The sequence below is a fragment of the Aquarana catesbeiana genome, linkage group LG12, assembly GCF_042186555.1.
Source record: "Aquarana catesbeiana isolate 2022-GZ linkage group LG12, ASM4218655v1, whole genome shotgun sequence".
Taxonomy (NCBI): domain Eukaryota; kingdom Metazoa; phylum Chordata; class Amphibia; order Anura; family Ranidae; genus Aquarana; species Aquarana catesbeiana.
The window spans coordinates 204176245-204188758 of record NC_133335.1 but is presented as its reverse complement, the minus strand read 5'-3'; the positions used below and the strand labels follow the sequence as shown (position 1 = coordinate 204188758).

The window sequence follows — 12514 nt, the reverse complement described above, 5'->3', positions numbered from 1 at the left end:
GCGCTGGTGTGGCTGCATTTGATGGGCGCTGGTGGGACTGCATTTTAGGGGGCGCTTCATTAAAAAGGTGGGCTATACATGGGCAGGGCAAAGGGGGTGGAGTCAGGGATGGAGCCAAGCGGGGGGGGCGGCAAAAGGAGGTCTCATCTAGGGTGTCAAAAATCCATGCACCAGCCCTGAATGCAGCAATTTAGAAATTGGATGAAATTTTTAACACTGGGAAACACTTTTTGAACGATAAAAATTGTGTTTTATATACAACTATATAGATCAGACCAAATGAGGGACAAATGAGGAGGAAAGAGGGACAGAGGGACTTTGTTCCAAGTCAGGGACAGTTGGGAGCTATGGGTAACATTTTGAGATGGGAATGAGGGACACCTAACTAAAAAATGTATGTAGGCATAGGACACGCCCCCTGCCACACCCCCTTAAAGGAGAATTAACCCCCAAAAAATGTTAATTAAATCCACTTTTTTTTTTTTTACCACTACTATTCCTTTATACTGGCTTTTAAAATGTACAAATGCAACAATTTAGAAATTGGATGAAAGGTTTATTACCGGGAAACACTTTTTGAAAGATAAAAAGTGCATTTTATATATAACTATATAGATCAGACCAAAATGAGGGACAAATGAGGAGGAATGAGGGACAGAGGGACATTGCTCCAAATCAGGGACAGTCCCTCGAAATCAGGGACAGTTGGGAGCTATGCACATATTCTTAGAAACAATGGTTTCAGCCTCCTTGCACAATCATTACACAACACAGGGACGTCCCCTATTATTAGTCTGACACTTCCTCATTGTTGAGGTTTCATTTTCAGTAACATATAAATGCAATGATTGCAACTTAACCACAGTGCTAGTGAAGCCACGGACAGGTAGCAGGGTAGACCATAGCGATGGCATTTTCCCATGTCCTACCTGTGACCTTGTCACTGGCCATGTGTCTGAGTCTGGTCGGTGCCGGGAACCCTGGATTTGTGGTGAGGCTCACTCAAAAAGGACTGGATTATGGTAAGTTGTAATGCAACTTACTTCTGCAGAACTTTTGGATAAACTAAAATGCTTCAACGCTTTAAGAACACTTTTGCAAGCTTCAACATTTCATTAGGCATTTCAAGCAATTCTTTTTCTGAGCTGTAATGTTTCTTTATACATTTTAATTTCGCTGTCTATGACAGGTATTATTAACTGACTAGCTTCAAATGAAGCATACGCCAACCTTTTCACTGTCAAGACTGACAGCTCCAGCAAACCTTGGTTGTTCTTTGCATACTGGGTAGTATATTTACTATCATTCTGTGGACTGTCTAATAATATCATAATCATTGTCAATGTGACAACTCGTAAAATATTAAAGCAGAACTTCACTCTCTCAAGCAACATTGACTATGTTTAATCCTTACACTGCTAGCATTAGTAATTAGATAGGAAGGTATATTATATTTGCTTATTTTAAAAACATTTTTTTTACATTTCTTTAGTTACTTCCTGGTTTCTTGCCAAGACAAATGATGTCATACATCCCAGTAGTCTTCAGGAGAGGAGGAGGGGCTTTCTCAGCTAAGCACACCCTCCTGCCTGCATGCCTGAGCTAAGGGTAGATGAATTCCAGGAAGAAAATGCTACATGAATCATCTGACCTTACTCAAGATAGCCACAACCAGAAATGCTAGAGGGTGTTTTTCAAAGTGATTTCTCAGTAAAATAGAGCATGGAGACATGGCTGGATGGGGGGGGTTTGTATGAATATTAACCACATGCCGACCAGCCGCTGCAGTTGTACTGCGGCAGAATGGCATGGCTGGACGAAACAACGTTATGTAACGTTGTTTCGCCCTGTGGCCACTAGGGGTTCGGTCACCCCCCCCCGAGCCGATGCGAGTGACCGGCGGTCTCGCTCACCGCTGGGCTCCCGCGATCGCCGTTGAGACACGGAGAACCCGGAACTGTGTGTGTAAACACACAATTTCCAGTTCTCTGAGGGGAGAAGTGACAGATCACCTGTTCATACAGAGTATGAACAGCAATCAGTTATCTTCCCTGCACAGTCCCCTCCCCCCCAGTTAGAACACTCCCTAGGACACACTTAACCCCTTCTCTGCCCCCTAGTGTTAACCCCTTCACTGCCAGTGACATTTTTACAGTAATCAGTGCATTGTTAATCGCACTGATCACTGTATTAAAGCCAATGGTCCCAAAATGTGTCAAAATTGTCCGACATGTCCGCCTTAATGTCGCAGTCACGAAAAAAATCGCAGATCGCCGCCATTACTAGTAAAAAAAAATAATGATAAAAATGCTATAAATCTATCCCCTATTTTGTAGACGCTATAACTTTTGTGCAAACCAATCAATATACTCTTATTGCATTTTTTTTTTACCAAAAATATGTAGAAGAATACATATCAGCCTAAACTGAGGATATTTATTATAGCAAAAAGTAAAAAAATATTGTGTTTTTTTCAAAATTGACGCTCTTTTTTTTTGTTTATAGCGCACAAAATAAAAACCGCAGAGGTGATCAAATACCACCAAAAGAAAGCTCTATTTGTGGGAAAAAAAGGACATCAATTTTGTTTGGGTGCAATGTCTCACGACCTCACAATTGTCAGTTAAAGTGACGCAGTGCCGAATCGCAAAAAGTGCTCTGGTCAGGAAGGGGGTAAAATCTTCCGGGGCTGAAGCGATTAAAAAAATGAATTAAATATCATTTTTGGTTTTGTGGTGCTCAGGAGCAGTGTAGTTCTGCTTAAAAATGTACTATTGTAAAAATGAATAAAAAGAATCTTTAACAAAAAAAAAAAACTTTACTATTGTAAAAAATATAAAGAGCTAGAAGTTTTTTGTGGCAGTAGAGACATGCAAGGTCTTTTTTGCCCAAAAACTTTTTATCCAAGATCCTAGCAATTTTTGTTGGATTATGTTCCCAAGAACAAGCAAGCAAGCAGAAGCTACATCATTAATGGCTGCCCAATGGCCGATGTGAAGCACTGCAGGACCTGGAAGAAGCAAGGTAGATGGTAGCAACAGAGCTTGCCCCATAGCAGCCTGTGTCTCAACTTCTTCCTTGAGATCATAACTATGATATTATTTAACGTATGGTGGACTGCCCAACTATTCATCTATTATGAAGTTTGTCCTTTAGAAGAGCCTAACGACGTTATTTGTCTTTGTAATAGTGGCAGCAGTTGAGCGGAACTTGGCATTGTAGAGGGAAACTCTTATCTTTGGAGTTTCCAAGAAGTAGAATGGGTTAGCTTCAGCTTGTTCTGTTGGTTTACCATCAATCATGTAAACCTGAAATATCAGTTTGGAAGCTTTGAAGCGGAACTAAATTTTTACTCAGTGGGGGTTGGCTCTTGTTATCACATACACTGGCACATTACAGTACTCTTAGGCTGGTCATTGACTGAAATTTGGCCAGTTCAGAAGGAACTGGACGGATTTTGATCTGGTTGTACTAAAGTCGGTCTATCGATCAACTTCAGTACAACCAGCCTGTCGGGTTGGTGGACACAGTGGAAAGCAAAGCAAGCCATAGATTATGCAATTCTTTTTCCTTCCACCATGGGTGGAAGGAAAGAAAATTTCTCGATTCCCTCCATCAACATAGTCAGTGCTGATGGGGGAATCCCTCCTGCAGTGCTATTGTATTCTGACAATGGGAGGTTTCCCTGCCATGCGAATACAATGATCACTGCTGGCAGCGATTGCATGAAAATAAAACGACAGGCTGGTTGTACTGAAGTTGATCGATAGACCAACTCCAGTACAATCAGCCTGCCCATTCGTCCGTTTCCTGCTGAATTGGCCACATTTTTGATACATCTATGGCCGGCCTAAGAGTACTGTAATGTGGTGGTATAGGTGATAACAAGAGCCAACCCCCACTGAGGAAACATTTGGTTCCGCCAACTCTTTCCAAATTGATATTTCAGCTTTACATGATTGATGGTAAACCAACAGAACAAGCTGAAGCTAACCCATTCTACTTCTCGGACACTCCAAAGAAAATAATTCCCCTCTACAATGCCCAGTTCCGCTCAACTGCTGCCATTATTACAAAGACAAATAATGGCTCTTCTAAAGGACAAACTTCATAATAGTTGGGCAGTCCACCATACGTTAAATAATGCCTTAATGATGACCTTGAGGAAGAAGTGGAGACAAGCTGCTGTGGGGCATGCTCACTATTTGAGTCTCCAAAAGATAGAAGAACATGTGTGATTTTTTTCTACTGTTACCCACCAAAGACGAATAAAAGTTTTAAGTAGATATCACCTCCAAATAATCCAGTTACAATAGAGATATTCTTTTAAACATCTATATTGAGCACTGTACAACTGTTTAAGAGGTGGGAGATTGTGGGAGTGTTATGAGAGCGCCCAAAAAACTTAATTGGAGTACACATGGCATACGTAGGACACCCTGTCACACTGGCAATCCCTGGCTGTAAAAATGCATATTAGCAGCAGATGTAATACACAGCTTCTTCAGAAGCTCAATAGAAAAATACAATAAAATATTGTTACTTTTTATTCTGTTTTATTCATATGTAAATCAGAGGGGTGACTTTGTTATCTTAAAGCAGAACTTTACCCTAAAGGGGAAGTTCCACTTCATGCCCTTCCTCCTCTTCTACTTTTTGGAACTTTTTGGGGGGGATTGTGGGAGCTTGTACCTGGTTTTGACAGGTACCCACTCCCTTTCTAGTTGGATTTAAAATAAATATACCGCGCTAAATGCTATATGCAATATAATGCTACATACAGAAAAATAAATGTGAAATACTGAAAACAATCAGTAAATAAAATGGTCCCCAGTGAAAAGTGCTCGTGCTTGTGGAACAATGATGAAGAACTCATATACAGTGCTGTGACTTGATAAGTAGTTCCGTGCTCCTTATGTTCTTAAATAGGGTGCCCCCCTAGTAGATGTGCCCTCACCCTTGGGATTGGACCAACTATCGCTAGTTAGGTCAAATGCATGTATGGGGCAACCCCTGTAGATATCCTCTGGACCGTTGGTTGACTAAGATGAATGTTCCTCATATAGATAGATACAATAGAAAAGGCCTCATTGCGCAATACCATTTAACAAGAACTTTTATTCCAAACAATTAAAAGGTATTCAACTCACATGTATGAGTGCCTGATATCCTGGCACCCGGAGTGAACAGCAGGTAAAAATATCATCCATGAAATCTGCCTGATCAATTCATGCAGCCGCTATTGCCGGTGAAGGGCTCGATTTCCGGGTATGGGTGGAATTTGTCACGATGACGAGACTTAACCTCTATGCATTTCGGCCTCTTAGTTTGGCCGTCCTCAGGAAGTTACCTGAGGACGAAACACCCAAATGGACCAAAAGAGGTAAAATGCACAGATTCACTATGAAACATAAAATTGTAAACTTTAAAGCATAACTCCACTTTTGTTGAGAAAAAAACATTCCCCTCTGGGTGATCTATGCACAGTGCAAGGATTATGACAACCTTTGTTGCAGATTCCTACCATTTGTTATTCTGAAGAAATCCTTGTGTGTCTGTATGTGCCTCTGTGCACAGTGGGTCTAATGGGAGTGGTTTTATATTTATCAGTCAGCTGTGGCAGCTGCAGAGCACTAATGAGGAAATCTGCTGGGCCTGCATCCCTTTAGACATGTTCCTATTGGAAGTATTCCACCAAAAATGACATTTTTGTTGCAGGGGATGCCTGAAATCTGACTTGTATCTTAGTGCAGACTTCTGGGGAAATTGGTGAGCCAATCACACAAGCAGGAAATTATGTTTCTGGGGAGTGGTCAGTACATACCCTGTGTACAGAACAACTCCAGGTAGCCATATTGCTTTGCATTTATAGAAAATTACAGCGGCTGCAGATTGACAAGGAACAGTAATTTTTAATAACATTTAAATACAATTTGACTTGTATCGCAGTTGTACAAGCTATATTATTTTTTCTTTATTTGCTATTTTTTCCCCCCACGAAAGTGGAGTTACCCTTTAAAAGAAGATTTGAAACATAATTGACCAAATTTAGTACAATTTCCCTTTTAGGACTACAGTTCATTGGTTAGAATAGGTGAAATTTTTATTTTTTTAAATATATATGTGCATAACTGATACTGTTATTGCTTCACCTGTTCAGAATGAAATACTCCTACTAATCTATCATTGCTGGAGGGGGATTGTATTTTGAAAAAGAGTTTTGCAGCTATTTTGAATTCAGCGATATCTTATTTTCTCAACGACAGCACGCCAGGAGGGAATGAGCGTTCTGCAGAAAGAGCTTGCAAAGGTCCATATTCCGGATTTTTCAGGATCAACACACAGTCCCGTGGGGAAAATCAAGTACAGTTTCTATGGGTGAGAAGTAAAAAGGTTGCTACATGCCTTATTATTCTGCTGCATACTTGATTTGATTGTAGCCGTATTAGTGCAATTGTGACAGAGAAAATTGAGTACTGTCCGTGATACTTTTTTTATTTGCACTAACATACAATTTTTCAGGACAAGCTTTCGGGGTATGTCCCCTTCTTCAAGGTCCAAGCAGTACTGATTCACAAATTTTATTTTAATTAATATTCTGCTGCAGTAATGTAAAATGCTGGGAGTATACTGCCCTCTAGAGGTCAATAGCCCCATTACAGATCAAAGCTGAAGCTTTTTACTCCACTGCAGTTCTAAGCAAAAGCAAGGAGATTGCATGGGGATTGTCTAAACCAGCCTTTCTCAATCAGGGTTCTATGAAGTCTAATGCCCCATACACACAATCAGAAATTCGATCAGAAAAAACTTGGATGGTTTTTCCGACGGAATTCCGCTCAAGCTTGCCTTGCATACACGCGGTCACACAAAAGTTCTCTGAACTTTCGACCATCAAGAACGCGGTGACGTACAACACTATGGCGAGCCGAGAAAATGAGGTTCAATGCTTCCGAACATGCGTAGAATTGTTTCTGGGCATGCGTGATTTTTTGCGCGTCCGAATTGCATACAGACGAACAGATTCTCGGATAGGAACTTTTTCCGACCGAAAAATAGAGAACCTGCTCGCAATCTTTTGCTGGCTGGAATTCTGCCAGCAAAAGTCCGAAGGAGCATACACACGGTCGGAATTTCTGACCAAAAGCTCACATCCAACTTTTGCTGGCAGAATTTGTGTGTACGGGGCATTAGGGTTCCTCCAGTGGTTACTAGGGGTTCCTTGAGCTGTGAGCAATTTCTGCCTCTCAGATAAGTAACAACAGACACCAATTATCTTTTTAACTTTCTGCAAGGCTCCGTTCCCACCATGCAGGTGTGGCAGTGCATGCATGTTTTTTTTATATTTAGGTGCCTTGTGTTTAACCCTTTCATGACTAAGCCTATTTTTGACATTTTGGTGTTTACAAGTTAAAATCCATAATTTTTGCTAGAAAATTACTTAGAGCCCCCAAACATTATATATCTATCTATATATCTATCTATCTATCTATCTATCTATCTATATATATATATATATATATATATATATATATATATATATATATATATATATGTGTATATATTTTTTTTTTTTTAGCAGAGAATCTAGAGAATAAAATGGTGATTGTTGCAATATTTTTTATCACACAGTATTTGTGCAGCGGTGTTTTAAACGCAACTTTTTGGGAAAAGGGACACTTTCATGAATTTTAACAAAACCAAACAGTAAAGTTAGCCCAATTTTTTTGTATAATGTGAAAGATGATGTTATGCCGAGTAAATAGATACCAAACATGTCACGCTTTATAATTGCACGCACTCGTGGAATGGCGACAAACTACGGTACCTAAAAATCTCCATAGGCGATGCTTTAATTTTTTTTTACGGTTACCAGGTTAAAGTTACAGAGGAGGTCTAGTGCTAGTATTATTGCTCTCGCTCTGACAATCGCGGCGATACCTCACATGTGTGATTTCAACACCGTTTACATATGTGGGCGCGACTTCCGTATGCGTTTTCTTTGCTGCGCGAGCTCGCGGGGGCGCTTTAAAAAAAAAAAAATTCTTATTTATTTTATTTATTTTGATATTTATAAATTGCGTTTAAAAAAAAAAATTTGATCACTTGTATTGCTGTCACAAGGAATGTAAACATCCCTTGTGACAGTAATAGGTGGTGACAGGTACTCTTTATGGAGGGATCGAGGGGTCTAAAATACCTCTAATCCCTCCTTAGCACTTCACAGTATTCAGATCGCTGTTTTCGGCGATTCTGAATACTGTATATTTTTTTAAAACCGGCGCCATTGGCAGCCGAGTAAACGTGAAGTGATAACATGACGTCGCTTCCGCGTTTACAATTAGGAGGCTGCCAACCCACTCACAGTAAATATATTTTGTGCAGGTGCAGGCACAGTAACGCACATGTATATTGCCGGCTTTCTTCAGGGTTTGGGTCGCATTCGTATTCGTGATTGAACACAGCACGAGTTTGTCAGCGGGTTTCAACCAATGATTTCTGCTGAAACCTGCTGATCAGCTGTGTCCAATCACAGCACAGAGTTCTGTGTTTACAAACACACAGAACTCTGTATACACAGAACAGTGATCTGGCAGTTTCTTCCCTCTGAAAAGCCGGGAGGAAAAACAGCCAGATCTGTAAGTAAAAGCAGCACACATTACACACTGTTATGCCCTGTACACACGATAGGATTTTCCGATGGAAAATGTGAGATAGGACCTTGTTGTCGGAAATTCCGACCGTGTGTGGGCTCCATCACACATTTTCCATAGGAATTTCCGACACACAAAGTTTGAGAGCTTGCTATAAAATTTTCCGACAACAAAATCCATTGTCGGAAATTCCGATCGTGTGTACACAAATCCGACGGACAAAGTGCCACGCATGCTCAGAATAAATTAAGAGATGAAAGCTATTGGCTACTGCCCCGTTTATAGTCCCGACGTACGTGTTGTACGTCACCACGTTCAGAGCGATCGGATTTTCCGACAACTTTGTGTGACCGTGTGTATGCAAGAAAAGTTTGAGCCAACATCCGTTGGAAAAAATCCATGGATTTTGTTGTCGGAATGTCCGATCAATGTCCGACCGTGTGTACAGGGCATAAGGCACACAGTTAACCCCTTGATTGCCCCTTGATGTTACTCCCTTCCCAGCCAGAGTCATTATTACAACTTTCAGGTCAGTGTACGATATTATCACTGTATTAGTGTCACTAGCAACATCAGTGTCAGTAGGTCAGTGAGCGTCCGTCAGAGCCAGTGTTAGTTGGCGCCAAATTGCCCGTGAAAATGCCATTACCAGTATAGTGTCTATAGCTGTGTAAATTCCAGTGTATATACCATAGTTTGTAGATGCTATAACAAAAACAATTAATATACAACTATTGTTATTTCTATATTTATTTTTTTTTGTTATTGGATATGTTTTATAAGTGGGTTTTTTTCTTTCAAAACCTTTGGTCTTTTTTCGCTGGTGATCAAAGGAAGACAGGAAGGTGATCCTTCTTGTCTTTCATGTGCCATAGTGATCCTGCCTTCCAAGTACCATAGTGATCCATCCTGCCTTACAGGTGCCATAGTGATCCTTCCTTCCTGCCTCCCATGTACAATAGTGATCCATCCTGTCTTCCAGGTGTCATAGTAATCCTTCCTGCCTTTCAGGTGTCATAGTGATCCTTCCTGCCTTCCATATGCCATAGTGATCCTTCCTGCCTTCCATGTGCCATAGTGATCCTTTCTGCCTTCCAGGTGTCATAGTGATCCTTCCTGCCTTCCATGTACCATAGTGATTCTTCCTACCTTCCATGTACCATAGTAATCCCTCCTTCCTTTTTTCCATGTACCATAATAATCCTTCTTTCCTGCCTTCCATGTACAGTAGTAATCCTTTCTACCTTCCATGTAGCATAGTATTCCCTCCTTCCCTTTTCCATGTACCATAGTGACCTTCCTTCCTGCCTTTCATGTACCATAGTGATCCCTCCTTCCTTTTTTCCATGTACCATAGTGATCCTTCCTTCCTGCCTTTCATGTACCATAGTGATCCTTCCTTCCTGCCTTTCATGTACCATAGTGATCCCTCCTTCCTTTTTTCCATGTACCATAGTGATCCTTCCTTCCTGCCTTTCATGTACCATAGTGATCCCTCCTTCCTTTCTTCCATGTACCGTAGTGATTCTTCCTTCCTTTCTTCCATATACCATAGTGATCCTCCCTTCCTTTCCTCCAAATACCATACATATCCTTCATATTGCAGTACTTATTGTTTGGCTCCATCCCAGGTTCCTCAGGTCCTTCATAATCCTCTATTGTTGAGCTCAATGTATCCTCAGCTATAGATATAATAAGTATTAGTAGGGTTTCCATGAGACACGGATGTTTTTCACATGTTTCGCTGTGTTAAAAACATTGAGAAAGGCTGCTGTAAGCAAAAACTATTAAATTAGTATCTCCAAGTGGAAAGATGACTTTGGGTTATATGCTATTTCTATATGACCTGCCTGTAAGTGAATGTTAGTATTGGGTCATGTTTCGTTCTGTGGTTGGTGAAGGAACCTCCATGATGAAATCCAGTACGCCAAAGCAGCATTGTGTACTGGTTAGAATATATATATATATATATATATATATATATATATATATATAAATCTTTTAGAATAGGTACATAAGGTGCTAGACATTTGGGATGAATATGACACCATTAGTACAGTGCATATCACCAGCACACCATGGATCTTGAGAAAGACACCTAGTGAAGGTGTCCTGCATGGCTCCAAAATGTTCCATGCTATTGCTGCAATGTTGTACTACAGGTACGTGATTTTGTGCAGTGGGTCTGCTCCCGCTGTGATTGGACACAGCAGGAGCCAATCAGCGGGTCCGGCGGCTACAATCGTTCTCGGAAGAGGCAGAACGGCGGTCTGCCTATGTAAACAAGGCAGACCGCCATTCTGTGAGAGAGGAAGATAAGCAGAAACACGTATCTCTGTTTTCCTCCAGTCACAGCATTCCGCCCACAGTTAGAAAGCACACTCTAGGAGCACACCTAACCCTTTGATGGCCCCTGATGTTAACCCCTTCCCTGCCATTGTCATTAGTACAGTTACAGTGCAGATTATTTAGCACTGATCACTAAAAATGTCACTGGTCCCCCAAAAATTTCAAAAGTGTCAGTTAGGTGTCCGATATGTCCACTGCAATATCGCAGTTCCACTAAAAATGGCTGATCGACACCATTACTCGTAAAAAATAAATAAATAGAAATTCCATAAAAATTTCCCTTAGTTTGTAGACCAGGGATATGCAATTAACGGACCTCCAGCTGTTGCAAAACTACAAATCCCATCATGCCTCTGCCTCTGGGTGTCATGCTTGTGGCTGTCAGAGTCTTGCTATGCCTCATGGGACTTGTAGTAGTAACAGCTGGAGGTCCGCTAATTGCATATCCCTGGTCTACAAACTAAGGGATATTTTTATGGAATTTTTATTTATTTATTTTTTATGAGTAATGGCGGCGATATTGCAGTGGACATATCGGACACCTAACTGACACTTTTCAAATTTTTTGGGGACCAGTGACATTATTTGCTATGATATGCTAATTGCATATCCCTGTTGTAGACCCTATAACTTTTGTGTAAATGAATCAATATACGCTTATTGTTCGTTTTTTTTTTTTTTTTTACCAAAAATATGTAGCAGAATACATATTGGCCTAAACAGATGAAGAAATTTGTTTTTTTTTTACATTTTTTATATTGGATATGTTTTATAACATAAAGTAAAAAATATTGGTTTAAAAATAAAAACCGCAGAGGTGATAAAATACCACCAGAAAAAAAAAATCTATTTGTAGGGGAAAAAAAGGACATCAATTTTAATTTGTACAGCGTTGCACGACCGCGCAATTGTCAGTTAAAGTAGCGCTGTGCAGTAACGCAAAAAATGGCCTGGTTATGAAGGGGCGTAAACCTTCCGGAGCTGAAGTGGTTAAAAAATACTTTTTTTTATAGAGGCATGTATATCAAATCCAAACATCTTAGGGACACAGAAATTAACTAACACAAGTTCCTTCGGGTACTACAAGGTGTTTGCACTTCAGCAGTATTTTTGCATTTTTAGGCCATGGTAGGTTGATTTTAAGGTATGCTTTCTTCAGCAGAATATATTATATTTGTTGTGTTGTATTCCTTGTGTGTTTATTACATGAACAGACATAATCAGTCATTTATTCTTAACATGGCGTCTTATTCTTGTCTAGCTTGGCTATCCGTAACTTCCAGTTACCCAGCTCACAGATCAGTCCTGTGCCCAACGTTGGTCTGAAGTTGTCAATTTCTGGAGCTTTCATTGAGATCACTGGGAAGTGGAGATTCAAGACAAAGTTTCACGTGTAAGACATCTTACAGGGATTGTTCCTGGTTATTTCAGAAAAAAAAATAACGACAAAATTTGGTGCATTACTAGGCAATAAAAACTGCCCATTATTAATTACATAATTGCCCTCAGTTGAC

The 12514-nt window shown here is 40.3% G+C and overlaps 1 protein-coding gene across 1 annotated transcript in view; it reads left to right on the top strand.

Moving 5' to 3' along the window:
* The first annotated feature begins 805 nt into the window (after positions 1 to 805).
* LOC141113441 (bactericidal permeability-increasing protein-like) overlaps positions 806 to 12514 on the top strand; it is a 67261-nt gene continuing 55552 nt past the window's right edge. The window contains exons 1-3 of the mRNA XM_073606534.1: positions 806 to 1022; positions 6267 to 6378; positions 12262 to 12393. Of these exons, the coding sequence (XP_073462635.1) occupies positions 908 to 1022; positions 6267 to 6378; positions 12262 to 12393 (359 nt within the window). The 5' untranslated portion in view covers positions 806 to 907. The remainder of the gene's footprint in view (positions 1023 to 6266; positions 6379 to 12261; positions 12394 to 12514) is intronic.